The following is a 25,141-nucleotide window of genomic DNA, read 5'->3' as shown; positions in this document are numbered from 1 at the left end:
CGATCCACCTGTTCACCCATTCTTCTGTGGAGATCAGAGCTCTGCCAAAGTTTTCACTCAGTACTATCTCGGGGTCAGAATGTACCCACACCCCAAGGTACTTGACAGGTTCCGACAACCATTCGAGTGGGTATTCCAGTGAGAACTGGGACATACTGTGTATGAGTGGAAAAACAGATGATTTTACCCAGTTAATTCTTTGCCCCAATAAGTGTTCATATTTAATGTATTCCCGGATAAACGGATAGAGGTTCTCCTTCGGATTTCGGGTATACAAAACCATGTCATCCGCATACATGGAGATTATAAGGGGGTGTTGACTGAACTGTAGGGCCACTTTCGCATATCACTGTCACACAACACAGGCCAGCGGTTTCATCACAGTGGCAAAAAGGATAGGCGAAAGCGGGCACCCATGTCTGATCCTTTTATATATTTTAAAAAGTATAGAATGGCAATTATTGATCCGCACCCTCGCCATCGGTGCTGTGTAGAGAATCTTTATCCATCGTAAATGGGAACAGTAGACCCATCCTCCTTAATGTATCAAACATATCCCCCCATCTAACCGAATCAAAAGCCTTAACGGCGTCAAGGAGCACCACCACAGCTCTGGATTCCGGGTCTAGTCGGTGTAGAACCGCAAATAAAGTGCACAGATTATGGGACATTGACCGAGATGGTACAAAGCCCGACTGATCTGGGAGGACCAAGGCGGGTAACAGCAGACGCAACTTAGTAGCAATGATTTTAGCAATTATTTTTGTGTCCATGTTCAATAGTGAGAGCGGGCGGTATGACTCACAGCTGTTCCCCTGCTTCCCTGGTTTAAGCAGAGTGACAATAAATGCTTCCCTAAGGATGGGAGGAAGCAGACCTTTGTCATAGGCTTCACTATACATATTTATTAAGTGGGGGGGCTAATAATTAAGTGGACTCCTTATAGAATTCCCCCGGCAGTCCATCAATACTCGCAGCTTTACCAATGGTAGCGCCCATATGGCCTCTTTCAGATCATCTAATGTGAGGGGTTGTATTAGGTACTCTCATTGGCCATCTGAGAGCCAGGCTAACACTATTTCCTCAAAAAAATCCCTGATCTCCTCACTATAGGTGTTGTCCCCAGAGCAATACAGGGAAGCATAGTATTGCCGGAAGCAGTCAACTATATCTGCGGAGTTATGATATATTGTTTCATCCGGTCCCTCCATTTCTGTGATGTATTCCTGAGACCTCAGGCTGCCAGTGTACGACCCGGACGACCACCCTCACTGTATGCCCTAGCCTTCCAGTGCCTAGACATGTGCAGTATTTCCTGCTCCGCTGTCTCGTTGTATTCTGTCACTAATGTCCTGATCTCTGCCAATTTATAGGCATTCAACTTGCTGGTGTATTCCCTTTTGTACCGCATAATCTCAGTTTCTATATGTTGCATACACGACCTGAGCACTTTTAGTACCCCGGTTCGAAGCCCTATATAAGTCCCCCTAATGGTCACCTAAAAAGCTTCCCTAAGCGCGCCTGCACCCTCTACTGTGCTTACATTCTGCTCAAAGAACAATTCTATAGCTTGATGCAAACCGTCTTTAAATACAGGGTCTAGAACGGACGATGGTTGTAAGCACCATTGAAATGGTTGATGATGCCTAGTCAGGATATTGATGTCTAACTCTACTGGGGCATGATCTGAAAGCGTACCTGGCATGTGCCTTACCCCGGTAACCTAAGGCACCATGGGCTCAGCGAGAATCCAGTAATCCAGCCTGGACCATGATTTATGTACTGCAGGTATGTAAGTGCCTTCTCTAGTATTCGGGTGTCTGTCCCGCCAAATATCTCTCATATGAAATAGAAGCATAATATCATGTATTACTTTGGTCGATCTCTTTTATCTGAGTCTGGATCCAGATATATGTCGCCCCCATACTTTGCACCACCATAGTAAAATCAGAGGGAAAAGACACCATATTGCCCTGGTAGCACGTGCTCTGCTTTTCTCTCGCCAGCCAGAGGACCGTGTCCCATTCCCTGTAGTTGAATATTTTCCCTACTACGGGCATGGCGGTGTGCCCGGAGGTGGCCAGGGCACCAGTGATCTATGCGCACGCTCTACTATCAGTACCTGCGAACAGCTCCTTGAGCATAGCCTCCACATGGTCCTCTAGGCGGCCAGTGTTTGTGCTCTTGGGAACCCCACTATTAGGTTGCTCCACCGGGAGCGTGCCTCCAGGTCCTCATTCTTAGCCCTGATGACCTACAACAGTCTCAGTTCTATGTGGGTGCACCGATCCACCCAACTCTACACACCATTTTAATGTCATTCATTCCAGATGGGGGAAACCTCCTAATCCTCGATAGCGAATTCACACATTTATTGCATAGTTGGACCCATAACTCATGCTTATCCCTCTTTAGAATTAGTACGCCTGCCAGCACCACCACATGTGGGCAAGTGGCAGGTGACTCCATTGTGTCTAATCTATTTGATCTATTAATGCAATCCTGAATGGGGTGAGCAATGGTGGCTGGATCAGCCATTGGTGTAGTGCCCTAGTTTGTCCATGTGTCATGTGCGAGTTACTTACAATTATAGTGGCTGTAACAGTGGGGGTTTGGGTTTCACGGTTTGGAATGCTCGTTATTGTGCATTGTTCTCTCCTTCCTCCTCCTCCCCCTACAATAGCTGTGATTTGTACATTCCCAGCTGGTTGACCATCGCCCCTTATAAGTAAAGCCAGATTGTCTTGGCGATCCCGTAGTGGAGCAAGCTCTATATCTAGAAGTTCATTGATTTGTTTGGTCACCATTGCAGCAGCAATATTAGGAATAGTGTCCCTCAAGGTTCTCAAACTATGATGTAGCCTTAGTCTGTGTGCTGATTGAGCTCAGTATCCTGTTCTGTGTTATCGGTGTAATCATGTTAAAATCAGGGATTTCAAGAGTGTCAGTACTTGGCGGTGGTGGCTGTATCCAAGCAGAGAGGCAGGTTCAGGCCGGGGCAGTACTGGTAGGTTTTGTCCTTTTAGTACACATGGATTAACCGCTCTTCCTCTTCCGTTTAACAGCTGGAATTCCTGCAGGTGGGGCTATATCAGTGTCAGATTGTGACTCAGCTAACTAAATTATGTCCAGCCCGCTCGTGCTCCCACTTCCAATTGGGGATTTGTAAGATCCGGTTCCAGTTCCCTGAAGCTGAGAAGAGGGTGAGTGTTATGGTTACTGTCTCTTTAATGGAACACTGTCTGTTCTACATCATTGATGGAGTGTTTACTTTCTGATACTGTGTCAGTTGCTGAGGATTGCTGTTGATGGTTGGATCAATAAATCTGCTCTTCCTACTAAACCTGAATCAAGAGATTTTATCCCTGGCAACGAGGGTCAAGGCTTGATTGGGGACAAGCACCTACAACCATCAACTCCCCTACAATTGGAATATTATTTGGATTTGGATTTGGACTAGGTTTGAAGAAACTTACATTTTGAATACTGCTCTTCTACTCTTATTGGACTAATATTGACTTTGGACACTGGATTTCATTCTGTTCTGCACAAATTTCGAAATCTGGATTCATTTCTACTTTATTTGGATTTTCTACGTCTTTTCATCAAAATTTGGATCGTTTAAATCATTTAAAATTGGCTTTCTTATCATCAAATGCAGTGTTTATGCATAATACTGCTGTACTGTCTGCTGTACCTATTGCGGAGAACAAACTTCACTGAATAATTAACTTTCTTTTGGCTTATTCAACTGTTGGCCATTACGATCAGGATCTGTTTACTCTTAAACAGATTTAAATCATACATCGCATGTGTGTCCTGGCAGCGGGTGACATCGCGTGTCTCTGCGCGCTCACCTTCTCTTTCACATCGGCTTCGGAACCAGCTACAACTTCAGGACCGGCTTCAGGACGTGACGCCAGAACGAACGTGATGTGACGTGCCCAGAACTTTGACCTTGACGCTTTAAACTTATAGCGTCATCACGCAGCGGCCATCTTGATTTCTTCGTGCATTTCTTCACGCTGATGCGCACGGCAGCGCATTTCAGTAACCTTAGCAACCACGCTGATGTGCACAGCAACGCAAGTTTCATTTCGTTTAAAAAATTCTTCACATCAATGCACACAGCTGTGCTTTATTAAGACTATCGTTCTTTCTTCAACGTCGATGTGCACAACAGCGCATTTATTTTCCATAGTTCTTTGGTAGTCAGTTATATATTTTAATAATTAATTTTGCCATCGTCGATGTGCACGACAGCACGTTGACTTTTAACTTTTGCTTTACAAAGAAAGTAAAGTGGAGTGTAATGTCTTAGTCAGTAATTTAAACATTTAAATATTTATTTATTTTCGTGTGTTGGATATTACGGATAATATGGCTACTACTTCCAGTATGTCAAAGCCTCCCCCTTTCCTTTCTGAAGAGGGAGAACCTATTCTTCCCTAGAAAAGATGGCGGAATCTTTTTGATTCCTATCTGGGTGCAATTGGTGGGGAAAAGTTCTCAGCTGCCAGAAAACAGGCAATTTTGTTACATAATTTAGGGGTTGAAGGTAGACACTCGTACGATAGTATGGACACTATACTAGTAGGTGGTGCTGATGGTGAACCTTCTGATATTTTTGAAATGTCTATGTCCATGCTGGAAAATTATTTTGGTCCTAGAACTAATGTTACCTTAGAACGCCACAGATTTTTCACTCGAGTACAGGGTCCTTTTGAGCGTGTGGGTACATTTATAGCTGTTTTAAAAACTCTTGCACACATGTGTGATTTTGGGGATTTAGCTGAATCACTAGCGAGAGATCAGCTTGTAAGATTTACTAATAGTACCAGAGTTCAAGAAAAACTATTATCTAGGAATCCTACTCTGAAAGAGGCTATGGCTATTGTAGAAGGCATGGAGAATACTTCTACTTGGGTTAAAGAAATTAGAAAAAATAAAGAAGAGACTAATCACACTTCTATCGAAGTTAAAAAGAAAAGTCAAGATATTGTGCATAGACTACAAGAAGATGAATTTGTAGAAGAATCTCCTGATTCCATTGCGAAAGTTTCAACTAATGTGAGAAACAAATTGCCTCAAAAGAACTTATCTCAGAAAAGTTCTCAAGAGGCTCGTCCTTTGCTTAATAGAGAGACTTCTTTGTCCAAAGAACATGATTTTCGACAACAACGTTCATTTTCTAATCAAAGGTTGCGTTGTTTCAGATGTGGAAGTTTTTCTCACACTTCTAATTATCCAAACTGTTTTGCAAGGGATAGTATCTGTAACAATTGTGGGGGTAAAGGTCACTACGCTCGTGTTTGCAAATCTAACAAAAAGAAAGAGTCTAATGAAAATGTATCTGACATTGTTCGCACTGTGGTTGTTTCAAATGTAATTGGGGAAATTGTTGATTTTGAAAAGATTATAATGCCTTTTTGTGATATAGTTATTGATAAGTATATGTTCAAACTCATGGCTGATTCAGGATCTCCTTATACGTTAATAGGTAACAAAATTTGGGATAAAGTTGTTGGTTTGGAAAATATTCCACTGTTGCCTCCAGCCAGATATTGCTCCTTTGAGTTATGGTTGTTCAAAGATTGATATCTTGGGATACACAGTTGCTAAGATTTCATTTAGAGGTAAAGAAATCACTGGGAAGGTTTATGTGGCTGTGAGAGGAGACAATCTTCTTGGGTGGAAACATCAACATGATTTTGGTATTATCCTTAATCCCTGTGCCTCGGACCCTCTAACTTTGTGTTGTATAATGAATTTTATTAAGGTAGCGGTCAGTTTAAGGCTAACAAGGGGAGAGGAATGAAATGTTTTGGATTTTCTATTTTTAAATTGTTGGACTTGCCTGTCGGTATTTCTATTTTTATTAATACTGTGTATAAGGATCTTGAATAATGTTTAATGACTTTTTATCTATGTATATATATGTGTGCTTTTATGGTGTTTTTTAATCACCGAATAAAGATTCTTTGAATTGAATAATCCCTGTGCCAAGAATCCTCATAATCAAGTCATTTTTATGGCTTAGTTCCCTCTTCTCTTTCTCAAGAAATTAACACTGTGTCTGATTCTAACAACATGTTTTCTGAATTCCCTAAAGTTTTCTCAGACACATTGGGATGTTTAAAGGGATTTGAACACAAGATTATTCTTAAGAAATCTGCTAAACCGTGTGTGCACAAGGTTCGGAAAGTCCCTAATATGATGGTTGAGCCTTTGAGATTGGAGATTGAGAAACTTTTGAAATTAGGTGTGATTGAAGAAATTGAGTCCTCACAATGGTTAAGTCCTATAGTTTTGGCACCTAAGGATGGTGGAAAAGCAGTAAGTATGTGTGTAGATTTGTGTGGATTAAATGAGTGCATTTGGGTTGATCGACAACCTTTACCAAATATTTCTGAATCTATTAGTATTTTGAAGGGTGCGAACATGTTTAGTGTTCTTGATCTCTCTTCTGCATACCACCAAATTGTCTTACATCAAGAATCTAGACATTTAACATCCTTTGTCACACCCCTTGGTGCTTATCGGTTCTTGAGAATGCCCTTTGGCTTAGCCTCGGCTGCCGCCTGCTTTCAAAGGGTGATGAAAATGGTTCTTGGAGATCTTCATAATGTAAAGTTCTTCCAAGATGATATTTTGATGTATGGAGTGGATGCCAGGGAGCATGATACTGTCTTGAGATCAGTGTTAAGTAGACTTTCTGACAGGGGGCTCACTGTTAAGAAAGAGAAATGCAGAATTGGTTTGGACTCAGTTACTTACCTTGGACATGTAATCTATGGGAAAGGTATACAACCTAAGCTAGAATTGGCTAAGAGTATTGCTAAAGCACCAGCTTCAGAGGATAAAGACCAGGCCAAGTCTTTCTTGCCAGCATTGTTGAGCCTATAAGATCCCTTTTGAAAAAGGGTGTACTTTTCACTTGGTCTAGTGATTGTGAGGATGCGTTTCAATTGATAAAGACTGAAATTGGCAAAATGCCCACTCTGGGTCATTTTCATGCTAAATTAAAAACTATTGTCACTACTGATGCCAGTCTTAAAGGCCTTGGCGCTGTTCTTTCTCAAATTGTGAATGGAGAGGAGGTTGTGGTAGCTTTTGCTTCAAGAGCTTTGAAGGATGCAGAATTGAATTACTCTTGCATTGAAAGAGAGGCGTTGGCTGTATTTTGGTCAATATACCATTTTAAGTTCTTTTTATGGGGCATTCCATTTGTTGTGAGATCAGATTATCATCCTCTTGTTCAGATATTTTCTTGTCATCAAAGTGATCATATGACACCTAGATTGAAGAGATGGAGCGAAGGACTACAGGAATTTAATTTTACTGTACAGTATATTGCTGGTCAGAACAACAAGCCTGCAGACTGTTTATCAAGGTTGCCGATTGATAGAGATTGCTTTTCTGGTAATCTGGAGTGCATAAATTGGGTATTGGAACCTTCCTTGTCCAAGGATGTATGGTCAAGTTGTATTGATAATGACGTTGTTTTTCGGTCTTTGAGAGATATCATCAGGGTAGGGTGGCCTAGGTATGATCAACTGGATAGTGAATTAAAGCCTTATTGGACTGTCAGAAATGACTTGACATTTTGTCAGGGTAATTTATTAAGAGGTGACAGACTTGTACCTCCAAATGATTTGCGTGAGAAAGTTGTCAATCTGGCTCATGAGGGCCATCTCGGGAGGAACCTTACCAAGGCTCGCATCAGAGAGAGATACTGGTGGCCTAGTATAGATCGGATGGTGGAAGCTGTTGTGAAAGATTGCCATTTGTGTGCTGCCAATGACAAATCACACACCACTAGTCATTCTCCTCTTTCTCCGGTAGTAGTTCCTGCTACAGTTTGAACAAAGGTGGGGTTGGACATAGCGGGTCCTTTTGAGCTCATGCCTTCACACGAGAGGTTTGTGGTACTACTGGTGGATTACACTTCAAAGTGGGTGATTTCGAAATGTATGGGAATGGTGAATTCCAGGGCTATCATTGAGTTTCTTAAGGATGTGTTTGTCTCGGAGGGTGTGCCTAAATACCTGCTTACTGACAATGGGGTACAATTTACCTCCAACGAAATGGACTGTTTTCTTAAGGATCTTGGTATTGTTCACCAGAAGACAGCTCTTTATTCGCCTCAGGCGAATGGACTTACTGAGCGAATGAATAGGGTTGTTAAAAGTTGTGCGCAGAGGGCTTTGCAACTAAGGTTTCTTTCAGTAGTGTGTTGAGGGAGACCTGGTGGGCGCATCGCACTGTTCCCAATGCTATCATGCAAAAGTCTCCTTTTGAAGCATTGAGGGGGAGATTAGCTAATTCCAAACTCAATCCAGTTTGGCTTCCGGAGAAGGTTTGTGATGATAGTGTTGAAAGTGAATTGAGGAGGAGAGATGCGTTGGCTGAGTATCAATGGAAGTATAAACAACGTTATGATGAAAGGATGGCTGTCAAATATAGGAAATGGAATGTTGGGATTGTGTTCTTGTGAAGAAGCCAAAATATGGGCACACGGGTACTTCCAATTTCAGTGGTCCTTTCATCATTACTGCTATTAGGAAAAATGTTGTGACTTTAGACAATGGGTGCACTTGGAACATGTCTAGATTAACCAAGTGTTCCGGGTTTAATAGTCATTCCAATAGTGGTTCTGTGCCTATTGGTAATTCCAGTCATTCCTGCACTTCTCCTAGCCAAAGATTGATAATTCAAGAATGGTTCCAAGGACAAGACAAGTTCCCAGGAAATTTAAAGATTTTGGGGCATATTATCAAGGGGGTTTATCTCCGCTTTTTTGGCTTTAAAAGCCAAGAAAGCGTAGATAAAATTATCTCCCTATTACCTAGCTGTCGCTAACATCAGTTAGAGACAGCTAGTAGGAGATAGCGACCATCTTGGGCCCCACTTTGCATGTCATTAGTGATATTTATCACTAATGACATGCAAAGTGGGCGTGCCAAGATGTTAGCGACTGAAAACAGTCGCTAACATCGCTATCTCCTATTACCAACTTTTGGAGATATTCGCTCTAAGCGCGAATATCTCCAAAAGCTAACACCTGCCCTGAGCAGTTCTTAGCCATGTTATCCAATGGGAGGTGGATAACATGGCTAAGAGCACTAGCTCAGTAATGCATGAATATCGCTGACTTTTCAGCTATATTCATGCATTTGCGATAATGTGGTAATACCAAGGTTTATTTGCAGTAAGAATCGCCGCAGCTCAGCGGTAAATTTTTGTCTCTAACCAAGCAATAGTGATAATTATCGCTATTGCTTGGTAATATGCCCCTATGTTCTGTATTAATTATCTGGTACAGTTCCTTGTCTGTAGTTTTATTCTTCTGTATGTTATTTTCCTTTTGTTGTAATTTTCTTTAAGCTGTTTTTGAAGCTGTTTTTGTTCTTGATCTTATTTATCTTTTCTTTTATATTGGTAAGGGGATGTGTTATGGTTACTGTCTCTTTACTGGAACACTGTCTGTTCTACATCATTGATGGAGTGTTTACTTTCTGATACTGTGTCAGTTGCTGAGGATTGCTGTTGATGATTGGATCAATAAACCTGCTCTTCCTACTAAACCTGAATCAAGAGCTTTTATCAGTGAGTCTTGGGTGTGATCAGTTGGTGTACCTCTAAAATGTGCAATGTCTGCCCACCCCTCAATGCCCAGTGACATGCGCAGCTCTGTAAGTTTAATTAAACCTGAAACAATGTTAACCACTTTCTCAAGAATGCTGTTAAAGCTAGCTGTTATTGGGCATGCAGGTAGTAGCATATTACGCTTTCCCATGGTAGCGACTCACAAATGATCTAAGATAATGCCAATGTCAGGGGTTGAATGTAAGCTTTATGGGGGGTAGGCTGATCACTCACTCGTAATGTAGTATCACCAGTCTCCGATGTCACTTTAAAGAGGGGTGGCCCAGCTCAGCCTCCTCCAGTCTCAGACGGGTGCAGACCAGAGCTTTGCCTGAGCTTTCCCTGGTACACCCCCACATGTCCCTTGCCACGGGAGCCCGGTAAACCTGTTAATCACCTCTGGTGAGTTAGTGACAATGATGGCATCTCCTAGTGCAAAGAATGGTGGGGGACATAGTCCCTGGCTGCACCAGTGAAAGTCTGTTGCGAGCTCCCATGCCGCGGGAGCTCGAAACAGACGCACCTCTGGCACGTTAGTGACGATGCTGGCCCCACCTGGGGCAAATAATGGTAGGGGATGTAGTCCCAGGTTATCCCAGTGAAAGTCCATTGTGAGCTCCCACGACGCAGGAGCCCAGTAAACCTTTTAACCGCCTCAGGCACGTTAGTGATAATGCTGGTGCCTCCTGGCGCAAAGAATAGTGCAGGACGTAGTCCCTGGCTACCCCAATGAAAGTCTGTTGTGAGCTCCCATGCTGCGGGAGCCCCGTAAACCTTTTAAGCACCTCCGGCGCGTTAGTGACGATGCTGGTACCTCCTGGCACAAAGAATGGTGGGGGACATAGTTCCTGGCTGCCCCAGTGAAGGTCCGTTGCAAGCTCCCAGGCCGCAGGAGCCCGGTAAACCTTTTAAGCGCCTCTGGCGTGTCAGTGATGATGTTGGCGCCTCCGGGCTCAAAGAATGGTGGGGGGGTAGTCCCTGGATGCCCCAATGAAAGTCCATTGTGAGCTCCTGCACCGCAGGAGCCCTGTAAACCTTTTAAGTGCCTCTGGCGCGTTAGTGACGATGCTGGTGCCTCCTGGTGCAAACAATGGTGGGGGATGTAGTCCCTTGCTGATGGAGTGAAAGTCTGTTGTGAGCTCCCGCACTGCGGGAGCCCGGTACACCTTTTAAGCACTTCAGGCGCATTAGTGACAATGCTGGTGCCTCCTGGCGCAAAGAATGGTGGGGGATGTAGTCCTTTGCTGCCCCAGTGAAAGTCTGTTGCGAGCTCTATGCAACCATTTGTTGAAAAGGGAGTGATTTTCTCTCAATTGCTTGTCTCCTGGCTAAATTGAACTGTACTTGTTGCAAAGTCATCCTGTTCCCTGGGCACCCCCTTTTTTTGCTGACTGTTACTGGTAGTAACTGGCTCTGACTGACCCTGGGCTATGCCTAACCAGGCCCAGGGCCAGTGCTATGCTGGAAAGACACTTAGATACAATGAAAACTTCTACATACACTAGGGTACACTATAGGTTAGGAATAGGATACTCCTATGATTGGCATGCCCTCCCATATAGGGCCCTAGTACATAATAGGGCAGGGGGATTGAAACAAACTTTAAGTCCCTAGTATATAATAGGGCATGGCAGTTTAGAGGCCATCAGCCTCTCTGCACTTGCATGTGTGCACTGCTGAAGCCTGAGGTCCATTGTTTAAAAGCAGCCCTGCGTTGCAAGACTACTTTTAAAATGCAAATTCTGCCCAAACTGGTGAGAGGGGTACTTACGAATTCATAAACTACAATATTTGGGCATATTAGGTACCCTCAGGGTATCCTGTAAGTGTCCCAGGGGTGGAGGGGGGTCAGGCATTTAAATGGAGCTTCCTTTTAAAATTGTTTTGATAGGCTCTGGGGTTAGAGAGATTGCACATTTCATCGCCCCACATTGCAGTAAAGGGCTTCCCATAATCAACATTTGTGTTAGGACCAGTGTGGACTGAGGATCTGCAATATTGAGAAAAATTCTGAACCCTTAAAGGTTCCCCTAGGTGTTCCAGGGGTGGAGAACCTTTAGTGATAGGCAAGGTCCTTATATTATGTTTTATAAGCCCTGGTGTTGGATAAATTACCCAGTTCATTTTCCCCATTGCAGGTCCCCAGCCATGTAGGTTAACATGTTGCGGGGATTCTGCACATACACAGAATTATGCCTAAGAAAACAGGACGTCAGTGTATAGGGTTTGTACTTTCCTACCGCCTTAGTGCTCAAAATCCTAAAACCAACTAGCTATAGTGTCTCATTAGTTCTCCTATATAATCACGAAGCTACAAATGATTAGACAACCCAGAACACAACACTTCCAACTCTCTCAGGAATCGCGGTAGCAAGAAATACCCTTTTGCTCACTCACTCACGCTTGTCCACAATAAGATTTGACAGAGTCACTGTAATAGTTCAAAATGTTTATTTTAACTATTGTGCTCTATAATGCAGTATATGAGCCACTACCAGCATAGAAATGCATAAACTCAGAACAATCAGAATTGTTACAATTCCATAAAATATAAAGGGAGATGTCATCATATATAGACAGTGGAAAAAGGGCTATAAGGCCTAACCACCCACGCCTTGGTAAGGTTGAGTTTTATTATATAAAGGAAGATCGCTGGGCTTTGTCAGCAGACTCCATACCTTAGTGTCTAGATGGAAGTTTTACATCATAGGAACAGCATAGCTCTTCTCCCTGGCAAGGTCCCTTTCCAAGTGTGTGTTTGAACAACATGCATCCCTGTAATATCAAAGCGTGAGTTTCCAGCAGTACAACTGTGTTTAGCATGTTTTGTCTAGGTGCTAGGAACTGACCAGAACAGAATAACAAGGGCCATTGTTTATCGACCTTGCATATTGTGTTCAGACTAAACTCCAGGAACCAGCAGAGAACGCAGAAAGCAGACAGTTCTCATGTGAAAGGCACAAACAAAGTCTTGCAAAATAAAGTCATGTAGTAACGTTCATAAAAGCAGCATCATGGCACCAGAGCTCAGTCTAACTTAGAAATGTCGACAATGACCCTAATGGCCATATAACAAACATGGCAAGAAGTTATTAAATACTAACTAATGTCAAGGATGTCATAAAAATATAATTCAAGGACTTCCTTGAATGGTATTGATAATTCCAAAAATATCTTATTTGTGATTTTATCCTAAATGTACAGACAAGAAGCTATTAGACTTTCTGCTTTGTAAGCCAACATTCAGCCTTCCAGTGATCTGTCCTGATTGGTCAGAGTCAAGTGGATTAACCAGGCTGCTTTGGTGAGGTGAAAAGCAGTTCCTGGGAGGGCAGGGTTCTACAACAATTAAATGCCAGAGCAGGGGGGTTGGAAACAATAATCTTCAATAGAAGGAAGAGACGGGCATGAAAAGCCAGTTTAAATTACACCCTGATTTATTGAACCCAGACAGATAACAAGATTAATTAAGGAATGAGCAGGTGCAAGAGGGAGGGAGAATATGGAGATGTACCATCCTGGAGATGGGTTAAGCCAGCTCTTGCCTCTCTGCTACAAAATCAGCTATGTTGTATTTTTGAGAGAAATTGTGGTCTTTGGGAGACTATAGTGCCACACTCTGGAGGATATCGTTATATTCTGTGGTGTTGCACTGCACCTCATTGTAAAGAAGTGCTTTCCTGCTTAACCAGAAGAACTTGGAGTAAGTAGCTCAGAGGGAGAAGTGTGGCTCAGGGGTTAGAGGCGGCAGACCCGGAAGCTGAGATCAGTCCTGGACCAGGGTTCAATTCCCCGCCTCGGCGGGTCTTGGGCTCAAAAATTCCACGGACTCGATAATTCTCGTTCCGGTGCCTACTCGACTCACGGGTTCACACTCTGCGACTCTGGCCAATAGCTTGCTTAATCTCCACTACGGCCCCTCGCGGCGGGATGCCTGGCTTTCACCTTGTGGATACCCTGCTGGGGTTATCTCACAGGGGAATACCAGGACGGGTTCCCAAGGCAAGCGCCTTGATGCCTTCGGGTGATACGTGCGCTATATAAATCGCTTTACATTTACAGGGGAGGAGCCTCTCAGATCTGCTGCTTGAAACAAAAGGAAGAACAAGGGTCCTGCTAAGAAGTTCAATTTGCACCAACCAGGCCCTGCAATCTGGAACTTCAGCTCTGTGGAGCTGACTTGCTTCAAAAGGACTAAAGAGTTGACTCCCTGCAAGCTATGGGTTAACAGAGCTCATCTGGACCATCACCACTAAGAATTCTCAGCCTGTAGTACTACCAGTGGATTTTATAAGGGTTTTGTCCAAGGGCATTGTGGAAACTGAAGTCCCAAACTTTCAAGGACCTTCTTGGAGCTTCCAGACCCTTGAAGACATTTCTGGGCACTTTGGGACCCTCTGAGTAACTTCAGAATGAAGTTCCAGAACTTTGGAGAACATCTTTTAAAAAAGCTCCATAAGTCTACCGACTGGCCCTGGCTAGCAAAACCGGCAATCCTCAACCTCAAGACCGACAGCCATCCAGGTTTGTCCGCTCTAAAGCTCTGAAGGTCTGACATCCAGAGATTGACTGGGATTTGGCTGAAACCCATGCGGCAAATCCCTCACTGAAGCCAGCCAGGTGAAGAGCACTATGGGACCCCTGAAGAAAAATCTCCGGAAAAGTTTCTAAGTCAGAACATAGGAAACATGACCCGGACCAACTGCGAGAGCCAAGCTGCCCAACTTCAACTGCAACCCGGCCTGAATCCCTGGTTTGTCCCGCTGGGAAGCTCCGGAGGTCTAACTTCCAAAATGTTGCCCGGGAGCTCGTCACAATGCAAGCTGGCGAGCCCTCACTGAATCCAGAATGGCTGACAGAGTTGAGAGACCCGGGAAGAAAAGTTCTAGAAATGTTTCTAAGTCAGAGGGTAAAACTTTGACCAAAACCTACCATGATGGGTAGCGGCGCAGTGCTCCATTACAGTGGGCCTAAAACATTGACTTTGTCCCGGTCTGGAGTGACCAGATGTCCCAATAGGCACTATAGGTTTCTTTATGCCATTTCTTTGTAAATTTATATCTCTGGTTCCCTACAGTTTATTTTTTTTCGTTTTGATGTCATTTGAAAGATAGAAATATTTCCTATTTTTATAAATTGGTCTTGGATTTCGATTGTGTGTTGTGTCTTCATTATTTACTGAATTGGTATTTTTAAAGGCTTTACATACCTGTCTTTAAAGTAAATCCTACCCAGTAGCGGCTCCTCGAGGGAGTGCTGCGGGTGGTGAGGCGGGGGGTAGTAAATTCCGGCTTCTGGCCTATCGGAGTTAAAAACATAAATAAATAAATAAAACAAATTACATTGCATGCGCTGCAACGCAAATGGAAAGGGGCGACCACTCGGTCCCCCCGAACGTATGGTGGAGTACCCCGATCCCCCCGGGAAGCCATCTTGGGCGGGAGGCGAGTCTCGGCTGGTATGCCCAAAGCGGCGTAGCCGGGGTGCGCCTTTTCCCGCCCAAGAGTGGGTTGTCCTAGACACTGAAGCCGCCAGCCACGCCCCCGGAGGCGGGCGGAGGCGGGTTTACGCCCGCCCGAAGAAGGATAAGAGGAGCGACAAGCCATGGAAGCATCCTCTTGTTCCTGTGCTCTGAAGCTGCACCTCCCCGCTGCACGTGAGCTCGAGACGGAACGAAGAGCCAATTTTGACCCACCCACCAGCCCCTGAAGACAGCAAGTGGTTTTTGAAATAAAGTTATTTGACGTGGTAATTCCGTTTTTTCTTACAGGTTGTTCTGAATAAAGTTGTGATTCAGTATGCAATAAAGTGAATAATTCTTTACGGTATGTTTTATCAAATAAAGTATTTGCACCAGAGTTGGTCAGTGATGTTTAGCAGTTCATACTTTGAATATCCTTTTGTCTTTTCCTCTTTAGTAATTAGTCTCTCTAGTCTAGTTTGTCGTATTTATTATTTGGTCGGGCGGTAAGGTCATGATCGGTGAGCAGTAATTGGAAGATCCCTAGGGGGGGGCGTCACCCATTACCGATGGGAGCGCCCGGGGGGAGGTGGCCATTGGCCCCTCAACGGGGAGGCGGTCCCTTCTAAGGATGGGACGCCGAAAGGAAAGGGAAGGCGGTCAAGGCCCCTCCCTGGATAGGAGGGGCTACGGGCCCCTCCTGGGAATTTCCCGGGGCCAGGACATCTGCGACGGCAGATGTGGTAAGTTGTGTGGGGTGGGGAGGGGGGTCTACGCTACCTTCTAGACACCTCACACGAGTCCTCGGACGACCAATAAGATGGCGTCGAGTTAATTGGGGCCCCCGTCAAGAAAAGGGAAATTGGTATGTGCACATGAGGTGCAGTCCTCGGTGCGGCCGCCCCTCACAAGTGAGGGGGGAGTTCTGGTTTAGCGATCTGACACCGGTTACGACCTTGCCGTTGGCCCTTAACGTTAGGATGTACAATTTCAATTTGAAAATGCATTTGTAGGATGTTAGTATTGGCTAGGAGAACCTTTGTATTAGAAATGTGTTAAGGTCAGCCAAAACATCGTAATGTGAAATGAAATTGTACATGATATGAAACTGTTATTTTAATGTTTTACTTTTGTTTCATATTTTAATAAATACGGCCGGGAGGGTAACTCCCTCCCGCCTTCCAAAAGTTCAGAAATGTTTCCGTATTCCCATTCTTGGGGATTGTGTTGAGAGGGGGTGGCGGGTATCTCAGCCATATGGCGGTATATACTTAACCCCGGTCGGCCATAAGCCAGAGTTTGCTGCCCCCCACCCTACCCCTCCCCCGCCCCACCCCACTGCCTCGCAGCACTCCCTCCAGGAGCTGCTACTGATCCTACCTGCTCGCAGCCAAGCTACCAAGGGTTGAGTTTGGGAATCATTTTCTGAGCCCTAGAATGTGTTTGCGGCGTTATTGTCAGTGGCAGATGCATATTTGCTCCTACTAATAATTCACTTTCAAACAGTACTAATGAGTAACTTCAGTTTATTTAAAAAACCAAACATATTTCTGTGTCAGCAACGTTTTCCTCCTATGCTCCCAGTCAAATATTTGTCACTGGATGTCTGTCTTTTCCCTTAGAGCTTGATCTCGGTTCTTAATTATTCTACCTAGATATTTCATGTTTTTTATAGCACATCTTGTTTTTATTTGTTGTATTTATGGCGGGATTGAAAACGTCTGGAGACCTTTGGGTACAGAAAATGTAACATATTAAGACATTTATTTAAATGTATCATTTTCATAGTGACAGATCTTCTTTGTAATTCTTTTATCACAGGCACAGTCTGGATGATGGAAATTATGAGTTTGATACGAAGGAATGGAGACCCAACGTGGAGTAAGACTGTCCCAGTGTGGGATCGTGCACCGTGGTTTTATAGCACCGCAGGTCTGAAGTTATTGGAGACCTACAAACCCCCACGCATTCTCACATCTCACGTGACTATTGAGATCTTCCCCAAGTCCGTCTTTAATTCAAAGGCCAAGGTAAGATAGTCAAAGCATTTCTAGTTGGAGTTTCTTTGAGTATTCTTTCTGATTGTTAAGTGCGGTATCAGTCAGCTTCCCACAATTCTGGCAAAAACGTGTGAGAGAAGTGTCGAAAGCAACCAGTGGCAAATACCTTATTTGCACTCTTCCATACTAGAAACGCGTCATTCTCCCACAAAACATGAACATGGTCTATAATTAGTTTCTGAGGAATACGGCTCCCAAAAACACATAACACAATGCAAAACAGAAATGCTTCTGCTACTAAATGCGATATGACAACATTTATTTTTATAAAATTCCACCATTGGTTCTGAAAGTAATCACAATGGCAGCTACAATATTCGCATTTCCCTTAATTGCAAATATTTTTTTATTAGACCACACAAAGTTTCAAAAATGCTCAGAGCTTCAATTAAGAATTACATTTAAACCTCCAGTTACCTTGGTTATCTACCGAAACCTACAACGTTACCTGGAACTAATTCCCTGAAGATTTACTTGCCAAGACGCCTTGCTGATATTTTTCGTGATTTCATCTTACTTTTGAAAATGATGTTTTTTCCTCATAGACAGTTCCCACTCTCAAACTTCTCTCCAATTTTGTCCATACACATTTTTGACAAGTTCACATACACATTCGTGAAATTACTACCACAGGTGTACTCCCATTAATTTACACCCATGTTTGGAGTATTTATGATATTTTTGTGATTCTTAAAGGATTTTAGGAGAACATTCTTGCGTCAATTTTGTGCTTCCGATGTGCCACTTTTTGTGACGCATCGGCGGTGTAAAACATGCCTCCTGTTGCTCACTATTTACAAAGTAATGCATCTAAGCAGATGTGGCACTTTGTAAAACCCCTGCAATACATTATACCTGCGTCAGGTATAATGTATTCCGGGGGTCATGCACAGTAAAGTAGATCTATGCATATAAATACTTATTGACAAGTGTCCATGTGAAGAAAGTCCAGACATCACGTGTGATACAACATATGTAATGCTATTCGACAGCTTCAAAACATATTTGCTCATACTCGTATCATAAGAAGCAAAGTCCTACTTGGTAAAGTAACTTCCTTGGTGTCAAACAGGTGAAAAAGAAAAAATAACTGACCGTGAATCTAAGTGCCTAAAGAAAGGGGGGGTGCAACAGGATCAAGTGCCAGAGACAAGCAGAGGTGCCCATATTGAAGAATCCATTCATACTAGACGACCCTGCCTGTACACCTGTAACACAAATACACAAAAGAAATCGATTAAAAATATATACCAGCACACATGTAAACATTTACTAAAGAAGCAAGTAGATATAATAGCAAGATCATGTAGAGGACAATCATGGTTCATTGTTATACAGATAACACAGGTGGCATCAATACAATCCAAGAGAAGGACTCAAATAGATCCCTATGTATCCTCCCTCAGGTGTACTGCTAGCTCTTCATCCCAGTTAAGGCCACCCGGATGTTTACTTTGAAAATTGATGATATGTCTAGATTCATGTTGTCTAAGGGATAGTAGTCTGTCTCCACCCCTCGGGCTCACATGAATCTGTTCAATGAGCATGTAGCTCAACAGGTTGGCATCAGAGTAGTGTTTTTCTCTAGTTATTGCCCTACGATGTTCCAATACTCTTTTTTTCGCACTGCACTTCGTACTACCTATATACCATAGGTGACAAGGACATTCAATAACGTACACAACATAGCTGGTACTACAGGTGAGTAATTGTGTGATTTTTTTTCCTAACCCCATTGTATACCAACTCACTTTTGAAAGTACTATTGCTGCAGGCTTTGCAGTGACTGCAAGGGTAAAAGCCCTGCAAGCCATGTTCATTAATATCCTTGTATTGAGTGACATCATTTCTTGCAACCAGATCCCTGATATTAAGATTGCGTCTGTAAGTTATGCTCGGTCGTTCTTTAACCAGACTGCCTATAATGTTATCATGTTTTAAGATGTCCCAATGTTTAGCAATGACCTTTTTAACACCATCAGATTTAGCATTGAAAGTAAGTATCAATCTGGTGGTGTCCTCAGTCTCCTCAAGTTCAGGCTCACCCTTCTCTAAGGTTTATTTTCTGTCTACCTTTTCAGCTCTTACAATAGCTCCCTTGATGACCCAATTGGGGTGGCCCCTTTCCTTGAATCTATCTGCTATGATGTCTCTTTCCGCTTCAAATGCTTCCAACGTGTTACAATTTCTTTTTGCCCTTAACAGCTCTCCATAAGGTATGCTCCATTTGAGCACCTCTGGATGACTGCTAAGGGCATGCAGTACACTGTTGCCTGCTGTGTCTTTGCGAAAAAGGGAAGTGCAGATACGATTGTTTTTGATCTCAAGTCTGACATCAAGGTACTCAACCATGGAGTTGCTGATGGTACCTGATAATTTAATGTTATATCTGTTAACATTGAGATTGTCCACACATTTTTCGGCCTGTTCTTTGCTCCCCTTATAGACAATAAACAGATTGTCTATATAGCGGAGCCATACCACCACTCTTAGGAAGTCTTCCTTAAGGGTTGTACTGCCATGGATTTCCTGCTCCCAGTATCCCATGAATAAATTTGCGAAACTGGGAGCAAAGCAAGAACCCATGGCAGTACCATTGATCTGCCTGTAGAGGGCGCCTTCAAATGAGAAAATATTATTTTTGAAGCAAAAATCAATCATTGCCATGATCATAACATTGTGCTCAAAAAACTTTATCGATCTGTTGCGTAAGTAAAATTCACATGCCTCAAGCCCCTGTTGGTGGTCAATTATGGTGTATAACGAATGTACATCAAGCACCATGTAGTTCCAATCTGTCTCCCACTTCAGAGTGTCTATTTTACTAAGAAAATCTTTAGTGTCCTGTAGATAACTGGGCAATGTGACCACATAGTCTCTGAGAAAATGATCTACGTATTTGGAAATATGTTCACAAACAGTACCTATCGAGGAAACTATAGGGCGGCCAGGTGGTTGTGTCTTATGTTTGTGGAGTTTGGGTAGCAGATACAATATCGGAAGAATAGGATGGTCTTTTTTAAGGTAACAATATTCTTCCCAGGTGAGTAACCCCTGCTCCTTCCACATAACAAGTTTTTCCCAAATCTCAGTGATGCTATTGCTATAGGTAGATCTCATGATTTGTATATAGTACTTGTCATCACTGAGTTGACGTATAGCTTCAGAAATGTAATCACTTCTATTGAGTACCACAATATTGCCCCCCTTGTCCGCTGGATGTATGACAATTGAAGAGTCTGCTTGCATAGACTTCAAAGGATTTCTTTGTTTGGAGGTCAAATTGTTAGGCGTATTGTGTTTATGGTTACTTTGTCCACCATGTTTCGATCTTAATTTTAATAAATCTTTCACAATACATTCGTGGAAAGTATCTATATTGTCATGGGGAGAGTGGGCATGAAAGTAGAACGTGTTTTAAAGTTGGTATTAGCAGCCGCTCCAACCTCAAAACCCGCTTCTCTAAGTGTGTCAACCGATGTGGTTTGATCATTTACATTTTCTGCTGACACATCTAATTCAGCAATGGCTAGGAGACTATCCACGTCTCCCACATTGAAGTCACTGTTGTGACCCCTTTCTGTAAGGTCTATGTTAGGTCCACGCCCAAGTCTTTTAAGTTTGTACCACTTTTTTAGTTTGATTTTGCGTACAAATCTGAACAAGTCTATACGAGTTTCAGTGAAATTAAAATTAGCAGTAGGACAAAAAGAAAGGCCTAAGCATAAAGTACGTTTTTCTAGTTCACTTTTGGAAAGATTAACAACGGTGCGATTTACAATTTCTGCATCCATTATTTGGCTTTGTTGGAGCGAGTAACCCGTTTTCCCATGGCTCCCTTTCCTTTGTCTGGATTCCCAGCGTTGTTGTAGTCTTTTTTTGCGATTTCTTCGTTTCTTCGTTCCTGTTGTTGATACGTTGTCTGACCTCTGCCTCGACCTAGACCTCTCCCTCTGGATTTCTGTGGGGTGTCTGCTCTTGTTTTTTGTCTGTTCTTTTGCATCACTCGGAATTTGTTTAAAAAATTAACTTGCTTGGGTATTCGGTCTGGTCCTGATGCTTGCTCTAACGAGGCCTCCGAGTCAGTATCACTAATGACTGGAATCTCCATAGAGATGTTGGATGCAGTTGCTCCCGCTTGCTCATTCATCTCCTCTCTGTAGAGGTGGTCATACTTCTTACTAAAGGTGAGAATCCGTCCACTCTCATAGTCGGCGTAGTCTCTATTGATCTTATGTTGTTTTCTTAGTTTGATATCCTCCTCATGTTTGATCAGACGATCTTTCATTTGGTCCATAAGTTTTTTCATAGTGGATTCATCCACAGACGGTGTTACCTCTTCCATTATAATTTTAATTTGTTTCAGTAATTCCTCTCTGTCTTCCCATGCATATTTGATGAGAATCTCCATCATGACTTTGGAGCTTTTGGCAGAGTTATTGGACCAATCTTGTAGCATGTTAGGATTTGGTGACTCGTAAGTTGGGGTAATAAAGATCCTCAAACCTCTTGGTACCATAGATTGATCCACATAGTTTTGTAGGGAAATCGCTTCCCACCATTTGGATATTTCCGTACGTCGTAATTTTTCCAATTTTTTTAGTTTTTCTTCCATGGTGTTAGTACTGGTGTTCATGCCGATATTTCTGTTGGCATTAAGATTTCCACCTGGTTTCCTGCTGAACAGGGCTTGCGCTGCTGCCCGTCTACTTGCTTCTTCTTCCATGTTAGGGTGCTACCAAAGATCAGTGAAATAACTGGATTGTTATAATTCCCCTCTGGAAACAATCCAGAGTTCTTTTTGCCGGTAGCAAACGCGAAATTAAACTGGTTACTAAACAGTACAGATTGCAGATCAGTAGAACACAAACGTGTGTTGCTGGCGGGGTACAAGTATAAACGTGTTTTAAATTTAATAGTCCACCCCTCTGCCCATAAAGTACTGCAACTGAGTAATCCAACGCGTTTGGAAATCAAGCGTCCCACACTGAACAGGCAGTTTCCACTCACTCCCGCTGCCCCGTGATTAGGCGAACACCGCCCGGAGTGACCCAAGCTGATGACGCCCTCCCGCAAAGGACGGAAAGTGAATGTGGGCTTACCTGAATATATATATATGCATAGATCTACTTTACTGTGCAGGTTCTCATAATCAATGAGAGACTATCGAGGAAGTGAATATATTTTGTGCACCGTTAAATTTGGATATATAAATATGTCCATGATATGCAGAAATTTTACTCCTTTATTATGACACTTGTAAATTATTTTATGGTTTTTCCTTCTTGTGAATTTGAATAGGAGGTATGTTTGGTGCACTTCGCAGGCGATTCAAAGGCATGTGACCTAGTATGTTTACTAAACCGTGGTCATTTATCTATGATTTCGACACTTATAAGTTTGGACATTCCTTTTGTGTTATGTGTGCTGACATGAAACCTCTAGAGATTATTTGTACTAGAATGGGATATCTGATCAAGAGCATGAGTTGCCTCATTTACCCAGGACACTTGTCAATGAATTGTATACCTAATATGTCGGAACATTCCGCATATGCTATTCGTGCCACAGCGACTCCATTGCGTATCATATCTGTGATCAATTACAAATTCTAATGATGATGTATGTTATTTTGATTGCAATGTTTAGAACACCGTTACAAGATGGCCGACATTATTTTTGTACATTTGGCGGCAGTCCTACCTTTGTTTCGACTCTGTAACTTTACTTATTATGGCACACTACTCACACACTTTTATCACATGTGATCAAGGCAAGTCGCCGAAACGCGTTGTGTGAATAAACTAAAGATCTAAGTTTACTCCTGGATTGTTGTGGTTCCTGAGAGCGTACTTTATCTTGGAATCTGTGTGGAATACAAAAAATTCCGGTTGCTTCGCCGGAGCGTACACCACTTTTCAACGGGTCGCAGCGTTGCAGCAGAAGCAGCTTTGTTTGGACATATATATATATATGCGTGAAACTCCACAAACGCCACCTCCAATCCCCAATCGGACCGGCGAAGCAAGGCAGGAGACGGACCACCAAGTCAGTTCACAGGTATCTTTTTATTGCATAGCCAGCTGGTAAAAGAGGGCAATACGCGTTTCGGGCTTCACAAGCCCTTGTTCACTTGCCATATATATAATATTATTAAAATATATTGCCGGATGTCTCTAATTTCATAGAATTCTAAAAGTGCATTTAAAAAAAAAATATTCACCTTTTATGCGCGTTTATATAAGAAAATATAGCGTACAGACTATTTTGTTTTTATCTAGGAACCTGAATCAATATTGCTATTCTATGCCCTTGTACAGCTATAATCAATAATATCCCTATAATGGCATAAGAATCAGATCCATATTTCAGTAAATCGCCCTTGCAGTCCAAGACACGGCAAAAGCTACTTCCTTGGATTCCTAGAAAGCGCAATGAGTTCTTTCGACACACCAAACCTCCAGCAACCTGGGAAATCCCCACTTGCTTTGTTTTGATTTGTAATAGAACTCCTGCGAGCACTGTCAGAACGGCCAGTTCTTAGTGACATCTTTATTGACGTCTTATGTCCAAACGTTACGTCAAACTCGGCACCTTTCAAGTATAAATATACCAACGTTGCCTTAAGCAAACACACGGTGGTGGTTTTGGAGCAGAGCAGCTATCTACTTTACAAGAGCCCAGCTGATGCGAAAAGCCCACGGACGCTGCCCCTCCTCTTTGACGCGCTGAGAGAGACGCTGTCTTTTCTCCTGCTGAGAAAATCCAGCTCCGGCGTTTCCAGCCTACCCTTGCGGGTGACTGGGATATCGAGTCCTGAAAGAGAGATACCAGACCTCCTACATTCTATTCCCAAGGTACAGTGCTGACTAAACCCTTAGAGAGAATTCTTGAATCAGATTCTTGGCAAAACCAACTTAACTTAAACTGCTACTTACTCACTCCTTCCCACGTATTAGGCTTAGGTCAGGTACACCGGGGTAGGCGTATATTAGAAGCACCAGTTGAGCACGTTAGTCAATGTATATATGTATGTATATATTTTATCCATTTTAACCCCTTCGACACTCATGACGAGCTGGGCTCGTCATGGTGTAGCCCGCTCGCACACTGATGACGAGCCCAGCTCGTCACGCAAAGTGCGATTTTGAAAAACCGAGCGCGCTAGCGGAATTCCGCTAGCGCGTATGCGGTTAAAGTGTCTTATGGCTAAGAAATCATATCAATGCTTTTACAGTATTATTTCATAATACTCCTTTTACTGTACGTACTTAAGTATTGCAATTGTGGCAATTCATTTCTCTTGCATGAGAAGGATGACTGCTCAATAATACCTTTTATTGAAAACGCCCGTCTTTCTCTTCTCTGCACTCTGAAACTAAGAACGCACTTCTGACTGAGTGAAATAACTGTCTATTATTTTCACACAACTCTAGAGATTTACTCTTATTCTGAGGGAGCAAAGTTGTCATGTTATATGGTTGTCGGAAGCTGAATCCCTTCTTGTCTGAGCCAGGGAAGCTGATCTCTCCCTATTCATTCAAGAAAGTTTCCAGTGACCTCTGAGGTCAAACCTAAATTAAGTTTAACATAGTCAGTAGAGACCCAGATGACCTCAGTCCTACGTCTACACTGCTGTTTATGTTATTCCAATGCGCAGAGCCTATTGGGAAAATAGGAACTACTCTACATGGCGCCCAACGTTTGGTAAGGCGATAAAACTAATGCAAGACGTTAGAGTAACTCAGTCGTGCTTTTTCACACAGACCCTTTTTCCCATAAATACTCCAATAGACGTCTGGAGTGGGTGGAATGTTAAAATCCACCGGAACTTAGGAGGAAGAGATTCCTATGTATAGTTTTTGGTTTAGTCAACGTTGAAGGATACAGTGTTCCAAAATATTGTGCACCTAATATTTGTTTCCTTGGAAACCTGCTCTGCAAACTTTCATTAAAACAATGTCAAATAACG

The 25,141-nt window shown here is 42.9% G+C and overlaps 1 protein-coding gene across 9 annotated transcripts in view; it reads left to right on the top strand.

Moving 5' to 3' along the window:
- Window positions 1-25,141, top strand: part of LOC147701766 (sulfotransferase 2B1-like) — a 512,808-nt gene that overhangs the window by 279,426 nt on the left and 208,241 nt on the right. For all 9 annotated transcript variants that reach the window (XM_086930388.1, XM_086930390.1, XM_086930386.1 and 6 more), the window contains one exon: window positions 16,931-17,139. In XM_086930388.1, coding sequence (XP_086786514.1) covers window positions 16,931-17,139 — 209 coding nt within the window. The remainder of the gene's footprint in view (window positions 1-16,930; window positions 17,140-25,141) is intronic.

Source organism: Lissotriton vulgaris, chromosome 7, assembly GCF_964263255.1.
Source record: "Lissotriton vulgaris chromosome 7, aLisVul1.2, whole genome shotgun sequence".
In the NCBI taxonomy this organism is placed as follows: domain Eukaryota; kingdom Metazoa; phylum Chordata; class Amphibia; order Caudata; family Salamandridae; genus Lissotriton; species Lissotriton vulgaris.
The sequence above is the reverse complement of the archived record's forward strand: the minus strand, read 5'-3'. Positions and strand labels throughout refer to the sequence as shown.